This window comes from Lagenorhynchus albirostris, chromosome 10 (assembly GCF_949774975.1).
Source record: "Lagenorhynchus albirostris chromosome 10, mLagAlb1.1, whole genome shotgun sequence".
Taxonomy (NCBI): Eukaryota; Metazoa; Chordata; class Mammalia; order Artiodactyla; family Delphinidae; genus Lagenorhynchus; species Lagenorhynchus albirostris.
In genome coordinates this window covers 11,762,740-11,782,748 of record NC_083104.1, presented here as the reverse complement: position 1 = coordinate 11,782,748, position 20,009 = coordinate 11,762,740, and the positions used below count along the sequence as shown (strand labels likewise).

Here is a 20,009-nt window from a genome sequence, read left to right as displayed (position 1 = left end):
TATGCTATAAACTCCATAGTGCGTTTTTATTTTTTTTTGCCTTGTTTAAGGAGTCACTTGCATTTTAAAAACATGGAAAAACGAGAGGACAGGAGTCTTTTACCCACATAGTCATCATCTCCAGCTCTTCACTTTTTGGTGTAGATTTGAGTTTTCATCTGGAATCATTTTCCTTCAGCCTAAAGAACTCCCTTATCATTTCTGTAGTGCAGGTCTGCCACTGGCCAATTCTCTCAGCTCTCATTTGAAGACAAGAAAACAACTTTATATTTGTCCGTGAATATCTTTATTTCACCTTCATTTAAAAAGATCAGTTTATTTTTCGTTTTTGAAAATAACAGCCTCATTGAGATACAATTCATATGTCACACAATTCAGAAATGTACAGTGTGTAGTTCTCAGTGGTTTTTAGTTGACCCAAAAGAATCCCTGAGCCATAGCAGTCACAGCTCATTTCTCTTCAGATTTGCCCCTCCCCACCTCTGGTAACTGGTCCACTTTCTATCTCTGTAGATTTGCCCGGGTTGAACATTTCATATAAATGGTATCCTACAATATGTGGTCCTTTGTACCTGACTTCTCTTACCTAGCATAAAGTTTTCAAAGTTTATCCATGTTGCCATGCATATCTGTATTTCATTTCTTTTTATTGTCAAATAATATTCCACTGTATGGATATACCACATTTTATTTACTATTCATGGGCATTTGGATTGTTCCTGCTTTTTGACTGTTGTGAATAATGCTGCTGTGAACATTCATGCACAAGTTTCTGTGAGGAGTTTCAGTTCTCTCAGGAGTGGAATTGTGGGTCATATGGTTACTTTGTTTAACTTTTTGAGGAAATGCCAGACTGTCTTGAAGGCACTATTGTATGTCCCCACCTGCAGTGTATTAAAGGTTCTCATTTCTCCATATGGCCTTCATTCATGAAAGATATTTTTGTTGAGTGTAGAATTTCACGTAGACAGTTATTTCTTTTTGTACTTGAAGGCGTTCATCCATTGTTGTCTTGCACAGATTACTTTCTGATGTGAATTCAGTGGTTTTCTTTTGTTCCCTGCATATAGCGCCTCTTTTTTTCCCTAGCTACTGTAAAATTTTTTCTTTTTCTTTCTGGTTTACGTTAACCTAATTATGATGTGTCTCGATGCGCGTGTGAGTGTGTGTATGTGTATTTATCCTACTTTGAAACCACTGAGTTTCTCAAAATGTGTGGGTATGTATCAAAATGGGAACATTTGGGGGTCACTGTTACGTATTTCTCTAGTCTCCACCAACCACATGGACATACTGGGTCATTCGATATTGTCTGACAGGCTGCATTTTCCTGATTCTTGCCTGTCCGCTGCATTATGACAATATGGTCAATGTTGTGATGCTCCTTTGTTGACTCTCTGGATCTGCTGGCTTCCTTTAAAGCGTATTGACTTTTGTTTTGCCAGACAAAGAAAGTTACTTGCAGATCACTTTGACCCTTTGGAGGTTTGTTTTAAAGCGTCATTAGGTCAAGTGTACTGTAGCATTTTTTTAGAGCTAGACTAGCCCAGCTACTAAGGTGTGAGCCTTTTGATGTCGATACTGAATGCCCCAGGTGTTCAACCAGCCTCTCCTCTGGCTTGTTAGAATCAGAACACCTTCTAGTGCTGTGTGAACTCCTGGATCGTTGAGCTTACGACTACCCTCTCGTTTTTTATTTGGCCTTGTGGGGTCTTGCCTTACACATATGCCGCTTGGTATTTAGCCGAAGACTAAAGGAGGCCCCTGTGCAGATTTCTGGAGATTGTTTTCTGGGGAGCTCTGTATTCTGCCCTGACAAATTCCAGTCACCTCAGCCTCCTTAAGTTCTGACATATCTCCTCACCTCAGTGAGACTGGTCTCCTTTGCTTGAATGCCTCTTCTCGATGCCACTGTCCAGAGAGGGGACCTCCCAGCAGAAAGCTGGAGCAGTCGTGGAGATCAACCTGTTTCCCTGTCCTCAGAGATGACAGTTGTGCGCTCCCTGTCATCCAGCATCTGAACCCAGTTGTTTTGTATATCTTACATCTTCCTCAGTTTTCTCGTTGTCTATGGCATGTTCACGTATTGTGTGAGGTGCCTATTTATGGCAGCAACTCCCAGTGCCAGTTATTCCATCATGAGCAGAAGCTACGGTTACATTTATTTGTAGGCTGAATTGGCCCAGGCACTGTGAGTGTCCAGTTTCAAAGCTCAGGCGTGTGGATGTATTATAGTGCATGAGCGCATGGATAAATTGCTACAGTTTTCCATGAGATTCTTTTTTTGTTGCTTGTTTCGCCTTTTGTGGATGAAGTCCAGGATTTTAACTTCTTCCTTATGATTAAGGCAAATAATCCGAAAACCACTGAACTTTGTCTTACAACCGTTTCATGTTAATTAGGGGACTCTTTTTTCTTTGGAGAAACATTGCTTAACAATACATATGATACTTGTTACGCGTTTGTTGGAAGATAATGATTTTTTTCAGCTTAAATACGGCTCCTGCACTATGACTTCTGGGTGGTGTCTCAGATTCAGCGCCGCCCTCATTTGGATTGACATTTCTTCCACTCCTGTTGCAGGTGGTCCAGCATGACCCGTGTCGGGGTGGAGCAGGATATTGGAACAGCCTCTTCCGTTTCAAGCATCTTGCTACAGGGCATTACTTAGCAGCAGAGGTAAGTGGCAGCCCCATAGTTTTTCTCTTTCAAGGATGATGTACTGCTCTTTCCTCACTTACCTATAGCCATTGAGTAGTTAGGGGCTGAGGGTAATGCTCCATTACCTAGCTTTTCCTTCTGCTTTTCTGTTTCCTTCCACCTCATTTCCCTGCTTATAGACAAGAAGAGGCAAAAATTGTGAACACATTTTAGTATTTGACAGGGATTCTGATCAAGCTATGGGGACAAGGTCAGTTAGAAAATAATGCTGTGGTGGGAATGTAATGTCCATCCTGGTGACTTTATTTAATAATACTGTGTTGTATACATTTGACTCTGAACGACGCGGGTTTGAACTCTGAACGGGTCCAGTTACCTGTGGATGTTTTTCAGTAGTAAACACTGCAGTGCTACGCGGTCTGTGGCTGGTTGAATCCGAGAATGCAGAACTGCAGATGGGGAGCCGCAGGTTTGGAGGGCTAGCTATAAATTATACACGTGTTAACTCCCGCATCGTTCAAGGGTCAGCTGTATTTGACAGTGGCTAAGAGAATCGAGCTTAAAAAACATAATGCTAATCAGGGTTTTAGGATGATCTTTCCATTTTGCTCTTGTTTACTGCTCTCACCGCATCTTATTTACCAATCCTGATCCTAACACGAATGACCAAGACTTGGCCGCAGTGAAACATGGTACGTAAAGCTGGAAGCATTAAAGCCCGTAAAGAATTACGTCATTTTATACAGCCTGGTTACTCAGAGCTTTAGCGGAATAGACAGGGTCTTTTACTTACAGGAAAGTAAAAAAATCAAGGCAATGTATTTTAAATGACCGTGAAGGGTTTTTGAGGAAAGGCAAGACTCAACACTGAAGGACGGGAGGAATTTCCCTTTTAGTTTTTGTATTAAATTAAGGAGCCGTGTTACTGTGTGACAGATGTTGAGTTTTACTCTGATCTGCTGGAAGATGTACGATGCATATTCATACCAGATTCTAGCCGTACATCAAGGGACACCTCCTGTCATCTGGTATCACTGGTGAGACTGCTCAGAGATTTTCAAGGTGATGCCTGGGTGTCAGGGTTGCTTCTGCAGCTGACCCCAAGGAAGGCTGAATCTAAATGTTCCAACCCCCCGGGGATGCCTGACACTTGTATGAACTGATGGTTTTGCAATATTGAAGAGCCGAAGATTAAGACTAAGTTGAAATTTGAAATGGAGCCATAGGAAATGATGGACCCAGCCCACCAGCTGTGAGAAACGTTGATTACATGGTTTGCCAAAGATCAATGGCGGTTGCATTATCTGTTATGTCCTGGGGCGAATGCAGTTCTTGCTGGAAGCCAGACATTTTTATTTCTAACTAGAAATAAGCAGGATTATCAATCACTGGGTACTGATCTTTTATTTATTTCAGGCTTTTAACTGTTGCTTTGCTAGTGGATTCTTTGTGTTCCTCTGTCTACATTTGAGAGCCATCTATTGGTGACTGGTAGATTGTTCCATGTGTGTTGTACTCATGTGATGTGTGTTGTGATTGTGGCATGCTGGTTTCGTGAACAGAGGGAAGGGAGAAGTTCTTAGCTGTCCAAAGATATTCGCAGGCCTTGAAGTCTCCTGCTAGTGGGGCCAAGTCCTTGAGAAAGCAATGGATGTTTTAATTTCCTAATGATTCTTTTTCATCAGGTAGACCCTGACTTTGAGGAAGAATGCCTGGAGTTTCAGCCCTCAGTAAGTATGGACAAGAGCCTTCTTGTCTTCGTCTGGTAGGGTGAGGACATGTGATCTGGAACCCCATGTACGAAACTGCCCCTGTGGTCACTGAGTGCTGGGGAAGGGGAGAGCTTACGCTGCCTTAACAGAGGATCTTGTTCTGTGCTTCCCTGGAGGGCAGTCATATCCCCTTGTGTCCTGGTTGGTCCAAGAGACTGTTGGTCATGATGCTCTTTCTGTGTGCTTAGTCAAGGGGTCTCCATCTCTAAGTTGCAGAAGTTCACGGTATCTCTTGGAATACTGCTAGGTTGGAGACGGCGATGGTCCCTGTAGAAGCCAGCCTTTTACACGCCAATGTCTCATTGCTGTTGACCTGAACCTATGACTCACTCGGATGTCTTCAAGGAATGAGTGTATAAGGTGGACACTGTCATTTAGAGCGTGGAGGTAGCACATGAGGCATGACTGCTGATTAGACACTCAGTTGTCTAACCATCTGTCCTTTCTGCAAAGTCAGAAATAGACCTTATTGTGTGGTTTGGAATTTTAATGCCAGCTGGATCCTTCTTGGGAAGCCATATTGCCAATTAATGCTGATAGGGAGGCACTTGGGTTGGGGGTTCAGGTGTCCACAGTTATGGGTTGAAGAGGGAAGTGGTTGTGTTACAGGGAAGTGATGGGTGTAAGTCATGCAGTTCTCTTGTGGAGTGCTTCATTCTGGTGTAGGATTAACAAAGCAAAGACCCAAACGGTTGCTGCTCTGTTTGACGTTGTGTGTCCATGTGAACATCTTGATGGTGAATATGCTAGGTGGTATTGAGGGTGTTATTTTTTGTAAGATTTTGAAAAAATTGGACATTAACATAGGTACATTAATGAAGGGAGTTGGGGTGGAGATGATACAGAATGTAATTGTCAACGAAAGTGCTGTGAATTCTGCAGCAGCCATGAACCTGCTAATTAGGTTTGGGCAGAATGTTAGCTTTGGAAGAAACGCAGAGTTCTAGCTGAGGGTGTCCCACCATTAGTTAGTTGCTGGACTTGCTGGGGGACTAAGGCTCCCCTCAGAGGTGACTTTGAAGGAGAACCATGGCTTCTTTCAGGGAGAGCTGATGTCTGAGTGAACCTTGAACTCCGTGTGGAACGGGACTGCTCTCCTGGCCTGTTCACGTGCAAGGGAAAGACGGGCACGTGCAGTGCAGGGGGAAGGACACAGTGATTAAAAGTAGGGCGAGAGAGAGACAGACTTGGGTTTAAATAGCGGACCCACCGCTTATGAGCTGTGTCACTCTGGACAGGTTACTTGCCTTCTCTGAGACTGAATTCCCTCATCTGTAGTTGTGGACAATGGGCTGGTTGTAAGGACGAAGTGAGATGTTGTGCAAATGAAGTGCCTAGCCCATAGTAAACGCTTAATAAATGGCATTTTTGTAAGGTGCAGAGGATGGTTACCATTTTCAGTGCCTTTCCATCCACTGTTCCTCTGGGCTGCACAGCAGTTGCACGAAGGGATTGGGACAGGTCTCTCCATCTTTGTTTGACGGGTGGAGAAGCAGAGCGTGGTCCTCGCTGGCCACAGGCCTCAGGCTCGCTGCGAGTGCGGCCGTCTTTCTACTCTTTCGTGCTTCTGCATGCCAGGGCAGTGCCATGTGCCAGTGGGTCTGGCTGCAGATCTGGGCCGCGTTGCTCTCGCTACTTGGGGTGTTGCTTGGGTGGCGGTCCTCGCGTGGAGGAGGGGTGTGTGTGGGGGGGGCTCACCCCGCACCCTCAAGGCCAGCAGCGCAGCTCCTGCCTCTGGGAGGAAGGTGTCAGCGTTGGGAGGGTCCTGCACCCTTCACCATCTTCTCGGTTGGGAGCCTCGGGAGCGTGGGAGAGGAAGCCTCTCTTTCTGCTCTGCTTCCTGGTCGCGTATTTCCTGAGACTGGCATCCAGTGCCCGTGGCTTTGCCTGGGACCCCATTCGGCTTTGTCGCTCTCCTCTTGCTCAATTCAGCAGCCCCCCTGAGCCACGGGCTCGACGCCACAGGGACAGAAAGAACAACCCGAGGCTGGCTGTTGTCTGACGGCCTTCTGCACGTGTGCCTTTCCTCCCACTAGATGGCAAGCGCCGACTGCACTCGGGAGGATGAGGGCGCCTTGCTCAGTCACAGTCCAGATGCAGTGGACTCAGTGCAGTTGGCATTTTTCTTCGGATGTGTGGCAGGTCTGAAATTTAACTGCCAGTCTGTAGCTGAGCCCCGTGTCTCACACCAGAACCCGGGCAGGGTTTATTTTGAAAGTGGTGTGTGCAACCCTTTACAGGTAACAGTGGGTAGAAGAGGACACATTCTGTTCAGAGTGCTTTCTCCCGAGCTGAGCTCTTGGAGCTGTCCTGAACCTCTCCAGTGGAGTCTTACGTTAGTGTAGGTGGAATGACGAACGGGGGTTTGTTTAGCCAGAGGTACAGGGTGTGAGAGGGAGGGAGTGTGAGGGGGGAGACAGAGGTTTGGGGTATCAGAAGAATTGTTTGCATTTTCTTTTCTTTCTTCCGTCGCTCCGCTCCCTCCCTTCCTTCCTTTTTTTTTTTTAGACAAAGACTGGGGCTGCTGATGAACTGAAAAAGCAAGCTGTTACCTACAGTCCTAGAACTCAGGCCCCATGGAATGAAATTGTCTTAACGCTCTCTCCTTCGCCTGTTAGATTTGCTTTTCTTTTCTCCATTGCATTTGGAAAGGAAGCAGGGCCTCAGCCTAAGCAAAGCAAGATAGAGACAAGGGAAATGTGATTTTCCTAGTACATACAGGTGGATATTGTCATCTTGTAAGGATGTTAAACATGAGAAATGATCCCGTCTAGAGTCACAGGGCGGAGAGCCACCTCGTGAGCCTGTCAGAGCAGGCGCTAGGCTCGGCATGCAGCTTCCGTCTTCTGATGGCCTTTGGAGACTAGATGTGTTTTTATGGTTTCTTGGGAAAGCTTTCATCCTTGTTCTTCAGCCGTCACTGTCAGAGATTTTCTTCAGTCTCGGCCAAATCCCTCACGTAGCAGGAGGGGCCCCTTTTCCCCTGAATTGTCGTCAGCAATTGATTAATTGGGAACATTTTTTCAGGGCTAGTCGGACTTCTCAAATATTTTTCTTGGCCACATGGGGACAGCTGCTTACAAACACTTGGATTCAGGTTTATTTCATTGCATTGTTTTTTTTCTCCTGGGAAGTAGCGGTATCATATTCTTGCTAGACAGTTTCACTGTAGGTTAACACAACCGCCCATAACAAAATCCACAGGCGAAGTTTCTCACACTGCTTTTCCTCTCTCCCGACCGCTGCACCGGGATGGACCGCCAGTAGCACTCTGCCCATGGAGAGCTAGTAATGCAACCCCACGTTGCTTAAGCATTTTTATTGCAACACCAGGAGGTAGAGTGTAAACATTCTTGGTGCGGGTGGCCAACTATCATCTTTGATGACTGCTCTGAAACAGTGGTGCTTCTCCTGCCAGCTACTGACGCTCACTATTGTTTCTTCCCTGTTCCTGCGGACTGTGCAGTGATTGTAGTGAGGGAAGGCCGTGGCATGTGCAATCCTTGACCTGATGACTTTTCCTCCTCAGCTGGACTCTGATCAGGATGCCTCCCGGAGCAGGTTGCGAAACGCCCAGGAAAAGATGGTGTACTCCCTGGTCTCTGTGCCCGAAGGCAATGACATCTCCTCCATCTTTGAGCTAGATCCCACCACCCTCCGTGGAGGCGATAGCCTTGTCCCAAGGTATGAGTCCAAAACGGCTTATCTCAAGTGAGTCAGGGTGGTATATGCGGCCTGGCTGGGGTTCTTGGCATCCAAAACGTCATTGTCGTTCTTGAAGCTCTTGTACAGGATTTGGTAAAGGATTTGTTCTGGTTGCCCATTGAAATGACATCTGATTTTTCTTTTTTCCATGGCTTATCAGTTGTAAGTTCTCAGTAGTCAGTAGTTAGCTAAGACGTGCTATGTTTAGGTGAGCAAACCAAACGTTACGCTTAAGTAGCTCAATATTTCTAGTTTCCTTTACTCTCTCCCTCCTTTCCAAATCGGAGAGATCTCCTGGTCAATTGAATAAACAATTGAAAAGAAATTCTAGTAAATGGAACGTTTGAAATTCACTCAGTGCATAGTAAGTTTTATTAAAGGTATTGAGAAATCAGACCAGTCTTCTTTGGTTATTTTATTAAATTTGACTTTTAGTTTTGTTGCATAAAAAAGCATTTGCATTTACTAGACCGTAAATGGAACAAAAGCTCACTCTTAAAATCAACAGGGACTTCCCCTGGCGGTCCAGTGGTTAAGACTTCACCTTCCAGTGCAGGGGGTGCAGGATCCATCCCTGGCTGGGGAGCTAAGATCCTACATGCCTCGGGACCAAAAACCCAAAACATAAAACAGAAGCAGTATTGTAACAAATTCAATAAAGACTTCCAAAATGGCCCACATTAAAAAAAAAAATCTTGAAAAAACAAAAAATCAACAAAAGTATTAATAGTGGCTAACACTTGTTGAGTGCTGACTACATGCCATCTATAATGCTAAATACTCATGTTACATAATTTCACCGTCACCAAAACCCCTGTGAGATAGGTATTATCATTTGACCTTTCCTAGAGGTAAAGAAATGAGGCTCAGAGAATTTAAACAACTTATCACAAGTCAGCGAGCACCGTTGCAGAGCCAGATAGGGCTGTTCTTGCAGTTCTGACTCTTGGACACAGCCTTGGGTAGTGGAAGTCTCACTGGCACTGGGAGGTTTTACACAGGGCCCCTCTCTCTGAGGATTCCTTTGTGTTTCATTGTTCCTGTATATCATTGCTGTTTACCTGCTCAGCCAGAGCTGGGCTGTGAAAGTGGTAACTGCAGCTTGGGTGCTGTTACAACCGGAGGAGAACACAGAAGTGTCTGTGTAACACAAAAGACTATGTTCTTAAATATTGTATTATAGGAAACATTAAAGGAATTGTAAAGAAGGTAATGGCTATGGAGAGGTTCGTATCCAAGTGTCTAGCATCCACTAGACACTTAGGTGCTTAATAAAATTAGACGGCAGAGAAGGGAATGATTAACGCTAACAAAAATGCCAAAACATGAAATTTAAAAAAAAAAGAATTAGAGGAGAACCTTCTCTTGTGCCGGATACTCGTCCTATCCCTCTCAGAGTGATAAACAGAAGGCAGCGTTCACAAGAAGAGAACCTTACAAGGAGGCTGTTCATTGCCATTCAGCACAATGATCGCTGCTTCTTACCGTCTGCTGGGTCATTAACCCCTTGAGAATCTGGGAAAAGCTGGAGATTGTTCTTCTATTAAATCCTAAGTATGGGCACAGCTTCGCGTACTCCAAGTTCGTCCTGATGTAGATTGCTTTTTAAAAAAAAATGATATATTGAGCTATAATTCATGTATCGTACAATTCACCTACTGGAAGTGCTCAATTCATTGGTTTTTAGTAGATTAGCAGAGTTGGGCAACCATCAGCACAATCGATTTTAGAACAATTTCATCACCCCAAGAAGGAGCACCGTACCCATTGGCAGTCGCTCTCATTTCCCCAGGCTCCACCCTCAGCCTTAGGCTAATCTGCATTTTGTCTCTATTGATCTGCCTGTTCCGGACATTTCATATAAATGGAATGGCTTTTTGTGACTGGCTTCTTTCACTTAGCATTGTTTGTAAGATTCATCTGTTTTGTAGCATGTATTCTTCATTTCATTTTATTCCTTAATAAGATTCCACTGTATGGTTATGTCCCATTTTATTTATTCACTTATTAGTTTTATTCCTTAATAAGATTTTTTTATTATTTTATTTTATTCCTTAATAAGATTCCTTAATAAGATTTTATTCCTTAATAAGATTCCACTGTATGGTTATGTCCCATTTTATTTATTCACTTATTAGTTGATGGCCATTTGGGTTATTGGCCTTTTTCTGGCTTTTCTGTGAACATTTGTGTACACATTTTTGTGTGGATATATATTTTCATTTCTCATGGGTCTATACCTAGGAGTGGAATTAGTGGGTTATGTGGTATAACTGTATGTCTAACATTTGAGGAACTGCCAGTTTTACATTTATAGTTTTATATTCCCACCAGCTGTATATGAGAGTTCTGATTTCTCTCCAATGCTTGTTTGTCTTTTTTACATTTGAGCCATCCTAGTAACTGTGCAGTGGTATCTCATTGTAGTTTTGACTTGAATCTCTCTGATGGCTAACGATGATGATCTTATGTGTTTATTGGTCATTTGTATATCAGTTGTGGAGACACATCTTTTCAGATCCTTTGCCCATTATTTTTTGGCCACTTAAAAAAAGGGTTATGTGTCTTATTATTGAGTATTAAATGTTCTTTATTACGAACTCCTTATCAGTTATGATTTGCAAGTATTTTCTCCCATTCTGTAGATTTCTGCACTTTCTTGGTGGTGTCTCGTGAACCACAAAAGTTTTTAACTTTGTTGAAGTCCAGTTTATCTATTTTTGCTTTTGGCCGCTTATGCTTTATAAGAAGCGGTTGCCTAATCCAAGGTCACAAAGATTGATGCTAATGTTTTCCTCTGAGAGTTTTAGTAGTTTGTGCTCTTTTCACTTAGATCTTTGATCGATTTTGAGGTCATTTTTAAACATATGGTTTGAAGTAGGGTAGATTGCTTTTGTAAAGCGTCCTTTCTCACTGACTACCTAGACAGGCATAGGGACTATAGAATCCAATTGCGCTTTGGTTTAAGTACTTTTCCCTGTGTGTGTCCTCTATTCTGGAAGCTCTTTAATGGATTTTGTTTCTAGGCTCCCAGAAGACAAGGGAATGACGTTAGTTTTATTTGCTAAGTTTTTTGTTTGTAAGGGTTAGCAAAGAACAGAACCATGTGATGTAAAATATCTGTCAGAAGATATTTCATGGCATTCCCTTGGTGAAGAGGAATGAGGTGCCAGTTGGCCATATTCCCCAGTGGGTTGGAAATCCCCATGATCCCGTGGGGAGGGGAAGTTTGAATTCCTAGGTCAGCTTGCCAAACAGCTTTGGTTGGCTGTAGAGCCCTGCTTCTGTATCCCCTTGATTCATTACTGTTTCTCTGTTGGAAAACATTCTTTGTGGGCAGTTGTCCATAGACAGACTGATTGTAAACTCATAAGCAAGGGAAGCCTTGTGTTCACCCTGGAGAAAGTGTCTGGCGTGGTTTACCAATGTGTTTATTATTAGTTATGATCTTGGACTTGGTCTTAGCTCTCTAAATTTTTATCTGTTCTTGCCCTTGGCCACCAACCTCAGAGCCAGAAGTGAAAAGGGCCTCTTATTCATTGATTCAGTGGAGTCATAAAAATTTTAGGAGGAGTACACACATTTCCCTCCATCTTAGAGTTGTGCTAAATTTTGCTTCTTTGAAGATCAGAAGGTCTGGCGGTAGATACATGAGAGTACCTGAAATGTTACCAGCAAAGAACTTTTCTGTAATAGTCGTTGGTTGAAAGAATGCTTTCAAGACAAACTGAAGGGGATAGTGACAAGTCCTGGATATAATAAGCAAGATAGTAAAATTGCAATTTATGCAAATTAGATGCAATAAATGAACATTGGGAGAGCATCCAGCTTTGTGGCTCTTTTGCAGTTGTCCTGATATCATGACTCTTGAGCTAAGGGTTGGGAATGAGACTTCAGATGAATAGACAGAATGCCCTTGGTATTTTAAATGAACTTTGACATAGAACTCTGTAGAATGTAGTCAATCCGCCAAGTAAAAGTTAAGCTCCAAGCTTTCAGTTATACTTTGAAAAGAAGAAAATGAATCCAAGTTCCTCAGAAGAAAAAATGCAAATCTCTGTCAAATGTCTTGTTCATGTTGTTTAATTTATGTTCGTGCTATTCAGAGTAAATACCACTTGTAATTTTCAAGACAATTAAAATGAAGGAAGTTAGAGGATCTACTGAAGAGACGTGCCTGGTTTAATGTGCCCTCCCCCGTGCCCCTTTCCCATGAACTTGGGATGCTGTTGTTTTGAATTCCTCTTAATGCAAATGACTTCCATGCTGTCCTTTCTGCTCTGGTCCCACCAGTGTTTAAAGTTCCAGCTCAAGTCTTCTGTAACAAAAATATTCCATGCCTCCCCGAAGCCTCCTTAATCTCCTCCTCTAAAAGTACTTACCTTGACTGTCTCCCATCTTAAAGCCTTTCTAATGTATGTCTCCTGTTACTTTTGCTTGGCGTGCATTCATTTCATCTCACTAATGCAATGATAGATTCCTTAAGAGCAAGTATTATGTCACTACTTCTTTAAAAGAAAAGCAAATTTGAAAAACATTGTAAAATGATCTATGCTCATCATAAAAAGAAACAACACCAAAAATATTTTAAAATCTCACGGAGAACAAAGAGACAAGTAAAAAAATTACATAAAATCTAACCATTCGGAGGTAACTACGACAAACATTTTGGTTTTCTGTAGTTTCAGACACGTCTCTGGGCACACAGATAGCCTGTGTATAATTTATCATAAATGAATCATAAGCTATTTTTAACATTTTTTCCACTGAACAGTATGTCCTGTACATACTTCCAAGTGAATAAATATCGATTTAATCATTTTGAAGAACTCTGTACTCTTCTGTCTTACATACTATAATTAACTAGCCCATTACTGAGACATTGGGTTGTTTGCAAGATTTTAACTATTATAAATAATGCTTTGTTGAACATCTTTCTGCCTCATTTTGCACCTGTGCTGTCATCTCTTAAGAAATATAAAAATGAGATTGCTAGATGAGAAGGTAGATACATTTTACATGTTATACGAAGTGTCAGACTCTCTTCCAGAGTTTAACCTGTTGACATTCTTACCATGAGTGTGTAGAACTCATTTCTCTAAGCTCTGTAAGCTCTCTAAGCTCCAAGTGCTGGGTTGTATCAGTTTCCAGGATCTTTGGGATATGATACAATAAAATGGTATATTGTTTTAATTTGTATAAGTTGAGGAAGTTGAATATGTACTTGGATGTTTATTGGTCATTTCTGTTTCTTTATTAAATTACTGGTTTGCGTACCTGTTCCATCTTCATTTCCAATATTCATGATGTTTGTCTTACGGATTTTTAAGATCTCTCTATATATGTGGATTAATACCCTTTTATACTATATATTAATCTTTTATTTTCCCAGGTTGTCATTTTTCTTTCAGTTTTGTTCATGATGATTTTTAAACTTTTTTCTACCTTTGCTGTATGGAAATGTAAAATTTAAACTATGTAATAAGATGTATCCATCTTTTGCTTCTGAAATTTGGAAATCTTGTATTTTGTTATGTGCTTCAAAAGGCTTTCCCTCTCACAAGATTATTAAATTTTTACTCACATTTTCTTCCAGGCATTTTATGGTTTTATTTTTTGCTATATTGATCCATATGAAAATTTCAATTACTGCTTTATCTCTCATGATAAGCACTAGTAGGTCCTCAGTAAATACTTTTTGTTACTCTGTCTCATGTTCGGTTTGTTCGGAGATAGTCATTCACAGTGTATAATTTTATACACGCATACCTCAGAAATACTGTGGGTTCAGTTCCAGACTATCGCAATAAAGCGAATATCACAATAAAGCAAGTCACACAAATCTGGGGGTTTCACAGTGCATATGAAAGTCACGTTTACAGTACACTGTTATCTGTTAAGTGTGCAATGGCATTATGTCTTAAAAAACAATGTACATGTTTAATTTAAAAATACTTTATTGCCAAAATGGAACCTGTAGACTTGCATGATGAACAAACCTTTGATTTGTTAAAAAAAAAAAAAAAAAACAGTGTTAAGGGCAGTAGAGCCAAACATGATAGAATGAGGTGTGGCTGCATTTAGAAATACAGCACGAGACAATCAACCTTAGAGTGGTTTCTGAATGGTTTGCCACTGTAGATCTGTCAAAGTGTATCTTGGACCAGAACCGTTTGCTCTTAAGTTTATGCTGTCCACTGTGTGTAGCGGAAAACCATTTTGGTATCCTTTTTCGATTCTTATAGGATGTATTCTAGGCCAGTGGCTCTAGAGAGCCTAAATAACCCTGTCCCTAAAATCCTTTTTCTTTTTTTTTCTTTTCCTTTAGAAACTCCTATGTCCGGCTCAGACACCTGTGTACTAATACCTGGGTTCACAGCACAAATATCCCCATTGACAAGGAAGAAGAAAAACCCGTGATGCTAAAAGTAAGTCCCCTAACTTGGCTGCCTCCCTCGGTCTCATGCTCACGATAAAAGGGCTCCTTTGAGGGCAGATGGAGGCGTATGGAGGTCTGAAGTTGTTGCTTCGGCAGGAGCGTGGTGGTGGACAAACTTGAATGTGATGAAAGAATTCTTTCCGAGGGACCTGGCTGAAGCAAGCCCAGGGCTTTTGAAATAACTAGAACCTTTTATTTTATTCCATAGCTTCTGCCCTAAAGGTTGAGCAATTGTCTGGATTTCATATCTGTCTGAAAGCTGATTTTGGCTGGGGGAATGTTTGCTTGTGCCTTGACATACATCACATACCTAGTTGATTTCCCCCAATCTTTATTATTCCTTTATTTCTCTTTGTATTTCAATGTGTACTTTTATTTCTTGAAAGTCCTTCCAACCTCTTTAATTTCTCTCCCTGAAGCCCACCTCTCCTTTCTCACCTTGTTCAGGATCATAGAGCATAAATACACAGACATAGGGTTTTTCTTTTTCAAAAATGGAATTATACTCTCACATAATAGTTTTTGGTGATGGGGAAGATTATTGGAATATTTTCCTCTACTTTAATGAACATTTTCAGGTATATAGAAAAGCTAAAAGATCGGTGCAGTGTCTACCCTTATAATACTCTCAGAAACAAGAATTACCATTTTGTGCATTTGATTTTTTCCCTATGTATTTATAAGTGTGTTTTTAAATTACAGAAGTCTCAGATGCTTCCTGTAACAAATGAAGCTATAAAATCATAGTACTGCCCCATTTCCTGCCTTACTTTTCTCCACAGTACCAACCTCTAGAGGTAACAGCTGTTGATGATTTGGGGTACATCTTTCCAGGTGTTTTTCTATGTCCATTTATTTGAACCACAAGAGAGCTCTAGGCTTTTTGGATTGCCCCATGTCCCACAAATACAGTGTTTAATTAACGTCTTACCCTCTCAGTCTAAGAGGCTGTTCCACAAAGACCATCTTGCTTTTCAGATTGGAACCTCTCCCGTGAAAGAGGACAAAGAAGCATTTGCCATAGTTCCAGTCTCTCCTGCTGAGGTTCGGGACCTGGACTTTGCCAACGATGCCAGCAAGGTGCTGGGCTCCATAGCTGGGAAGCTGGAGAAGGGCACCATCACCCAGAATGAAAGAAGGTGAAGGCTCCTTGCCAGAACCGGACGTGCTCATCTTCACCCCCTGTGGGTTTTTGAAATCCCTTGTGGAGAGAGAGGGTGCTTGGAAGAGCTCTGTGTGAGAGCAGCAGGCCTTAGCATTTGTGGGTGGCTTCAACTTGTGGTTTTCAAGAAATAGTTACTTTTGCTTTCACTGTTCTGAAAGTCTCTAAACTTGTAAATATCTCCTTCTTTCTCTGTTGCCCTGTCTCCAACTTGGTCTCTGGAACTATCTTACTGAGTGTCAGGGGTTGAGGTTACTCTGAGATAAAATGTAATGTCTCATGTTTTGTGAAGGTGATAATGTTTTTGTGGACAACTAGATATTGTCTCTATTTCGCTCTTATTGGTAATTGGCCTCAACTGACAAGTTCAAGGAAACTGGGAGAATGGGTTTGCTTCTGCTTAACTGGTTCCTTTGGCCTGAAGGCTTCCAAGGTGAAGCTTTCAGCCTGTCACACATCGAACACTTCCCATATCTAATAGCTTTTTTCCTCCTAAGATCTGTAACCAAGCTGCTGGAAGACTTGGTTTACTTTGTCACTGGTGGAACTAATTCCGGTCAAGATGTTCTTGAAGTGGTCTTCTCTAAGCCCAACAGAGAACGACAGAAGCTGATGAGAGAACAGAATATTCTCAAGCAGGTCAGTGAGTGGTGACATATTGGGTTGGCTTTATAAGAAATCAGTGGTATCACTGCTCTTACAGAGGGATGTGAATGATTTCCACCTCGCAGGCTTGATCCATTGACTTTAAAAAAAAAAAAAGACTTAATTTTTTAGAGCAGTTTTAAGTTCACAGCAAAAGTGAGTGGAAAGTACAGAGATTCCCCGAGTACCTCATACCTCCACACATCCACAGCCTTCCCTGTTATTAGCATCCCCACCAGAGAAGTACGTTTGTTATAGCTGATGAACCTACACTGACACTTCATAATTGTCCAAAGTCTATAGTTTACATTAGGGTTCACTCTTGGTGTTGTACATGCTATGGGTTTGAACAAATGTATAGTCACATGTATCCATTATTATCACATCATACAGAGTAGTTTCATTGCCCTAAAAATCCTCTGTGCTCTGCCTATTTGTCCCTCCCTTTCCCCCAACCCTTTGCAAGCAACCACTGATCTTTTCTTTAACATCTCTATTGGAGTATAATTGCTTTACAATGGTGTGTTAGTTTCTGCTGTATAACAAAGTGAATCAGCTATACATATACATATATCCCCATATCTCCTCCCTCTTGCATCTCCCTCCCGCCCTTCCTATCCCACCCCTCTAGGTGGACACAAAGCACGGAGCTGATCTCCCTGTGCTATGCGGCTGCTTCCCACTAGCTATCTGTTTTTACATTTGGTAGTGTATATATGTCCATGCCGCTCTCTCACTTTGTCCCAGCTTACCCTCCCCCCTCCCCGTGTCCTCAATTCCTTTCTCGACATCTGCGTCTATATTCCTGTCCTGCCCCTAGGTTCTTCAGAACCATTTTTTTTTTTTTTAGATTCCATATATATGTGTTAGCATACGGTAGTTGTTTTTCTCTTTCTGACTTACTTCACTGTGTATGACAGACTCAAGGTCCATCCACCTCACTACAAATAACTCAATTTCCTTTCTTTTTATGGCTGAGTAATATTCCATTGTATATATGTGCCCCATCTTCTTTATCCATTCATCTCTTGATAGACACTTAGGTTGCTTCCATGTGCTGGCTATTGTAAATAGAGCTGCAGTGAACACTGTGGTACATGGCTCTTTTTGAATTATGGTTTTCTCAGGGTATATGCCCAGTAGTGGGATTGCTGGGTCATACGGTAGTTCTATTTTTGGTTTTTTAAGGAACCTCCATACTGTTCTCCATAGTGGCTGTATCAGTTTACATTCCCACCAACAGTGCAAGAGGGTTCCCTTTTCTCCACACCCTCTGCAGCATTTATTGTTTGTAGATCTTTTGATGGTGGCCCATTGATCTTTTTATTGTCTTCATAGTTTTGCCTTTTCCAGAATGTCCTATAGTTAGAATCCTACTGTATGTACCTTTTTCAGATTTTACTTCTTTCACTTAGTAAAATGCATTCACGTTTCCTGCATCTTTTCATGGTTTGATCGTTCAGTTGATGGTTAACACACTTGTTGAATATCAGCCGTGTGAGAATTTACCTGTTAGGAACCCCAACAAGAATTCAGTTGACAACTTTATTTTCCTCACAAATAATATCAAGTGCAGTGTATCCTTAAGGTTATTTCATGTACCTGGAAGATTTGGAGTATATGATAAACTCAGAAGGCCTGTAGAGGCGCTTCTGGGGACCAGCATAAGTCACCAAAAGATCTTCCTGTAAATGAAGAATGAGTAGAAAATAAAATGAACTCACGGAAAATACAGAGATGATGTAATTTAGTATAAAGTTAGATAAACTGGGGTAGAAATAAATTAGAGGGAGAAAAGTGACAAGTCCGGGGTAGATGAAGTACATGGAAATGTATGCCATACAGTTCTCTAAAGCTGTTGGAGGCTGGGCCACTGGAGCCAAAAGAAAAACGTGTTAGTTACAAGTCCCATAGTTCTCCCTAGGAACTTGGATTTGAGAATCCTTTCTCCTTTTGGACTGTGATAGACGATATTTATTAACACTCCATCCTGTTTCAACAAGGGTTTAAAGTCCCAGAATAGATTATGCCCTGCCGTTTGATGTGATAACTGCCAACTAAGACCTCTGGCTAAATGCCCATGCTCTTTTCCACAACAGTGATTCCTAGAGGGTCTGAAACTGTGGAGGAGCCTTCGTTGAGCACTTGTGTGAGCACTGCACTTATGACCTGACACTTACTATCTACTTTAATCCTTACAACACCCTTGTGAGCTAGGTATTACTCTTTCCATATTACTGCTGAGAAAACTGAAGGTTACCTTGACCATGATCTGTACCTGTAGGAAAGTAATAAAGATGTGTAATTTCAACCTAGAATCTGCTGATTCCAGAGTCTGTGCTCTCAGGCACTGCTTGAAACACTGCATTTTCAAGTATTTGAGGACCACTTAGGTCCAGGAGGACGGAATTCAGGGAGGAGCCAGTCCCAATTGATGGAATGAATGCAGTTTTCAGGTTCATGACTGTTTGCATGGAGAGATTTTCCTGTATAGTTTAGCCACCCTTGAGGTTATCTTACTTCCAAAGGAAAGGTTGGCCCTTAAAACAGTAGGTGATGGTAGTTCTTATTCTTTTCTTTCTGCAAACAGATCTTCAAGTTGTTACAGGCCCCATTCACAGACTGTGGTGACGGCCCGATGCTACGTCTGGAGGAGCTGGGGGACCAGCGGCATGCACCCTTCAGACACATCTGCCGTCTCTGCTACAGGGTCCTGAGACACTCCCAGCAGGACTACAGGAAGAACCAGGTTGGGATTAAGGACCAATGGGAAGTGAGGGGCAGCTTCCTCCCTGAAGTTCATGTACTTCCCTCAATGAGTTTTAGGTGTCACATGTATGTTTATTTAATGGCCAGGTAGTAGTTCATTGTTAAGTTTGCTCTCAGAAAGGAAACACAGATTTGTTTTGCAAGCCTGGGAAGATATATTACAGACTTGAGAAGGATACCTGAAAATTCCCCTTCTACAGCCACCTTGGAGTGAGAGTTCTTTTTCTTGACGTTGGTATTACATATACAGTACTTCTCATGGCACGTTCCCGTAAGACTTAAGGGCACACTGATTCCATGTGCTTATATTGAAGATGGAGTGCAATCTTCTCTTCCTGTCCCATCCACCTCCTCCATCTCTGCTGGTAACTTTCTCTTTGTTTTGGTTCTGGCTCATGTTTTATGACATTCTAATTCATCAACTGTGTGATGACAGTAAACACACACAACCAATATATTCTCTCCGTGAATTAGGTGTTTTAACCTCTGTGAGGGTTCCTAACAATTGGAGATTCTGAGGAAACACTGTATCAGTGGTTCTTCACTGGGAGTAATTTTTCCCCCAGGGGACATATGGAAATGTCTGGAGACCCTGTTGAGTGTCGTGAGTTGGGGATGCTACTGGCATCTAGGGGACAGAGGCCACGGATGCCATTAACATCCAGCCATGCACAGCACAGCCCCCTGCAACAAAGAATTTTGCGGCCCAAGAGGTCAGTAGGTAGTGCTGAGGTTGAGAAACCCTGCGCTCCGTAAACTACTGTAGGTGCACAGAGTGATGCTTATCGTAACTGGAACTCCAATCCCTGCCTTGTGTTACAAAAGGTTTTGTTTTTAAACTTTGAATGCCCCTACA

General features: G+C 42.1%; 1 protein-coding gene across 1 annotated transcript in view; it reads left to right on the top strand.

The window, feature by feature from the left end:
• The window catches only part of ITPR1 (inositol 1,4,5-trisphosphate receptor type 1), a 318,159-nt gene that overhangs the window by 133,459 nt on the left and 164,691 nt on the right, over positions 1-20,009 (top strand). Inside the window, exons 11-17 of the mRNA XM_060161317.1 lie at positions 2,584-2,679; positions 4,347-4,391; positions 7,963-8,117; positions 14,467-14,566; positions 15,556-15,716; positions 16,237-16,378; positions 18,975-19,133. Coding sequence (XP_060017300.1) covers positions 2,584-2,679; positions 4,347-4,391; positions 7,963-8,117; positions 14,467-14,566; positions 15,556-15,716; positions 16,237-16,378; positions 18,975-19,133 — 858 coding nt within the window. The remainder of the gene's footprint in view (positions 1-2,583; positions 2,680-4,346; positions 4,392-7,962; positions 8,118-14,466; positions 14,567-15,555; positions 15,717-16,236; positions 16,379-18,974; positions 19,134-20,009) is intronic.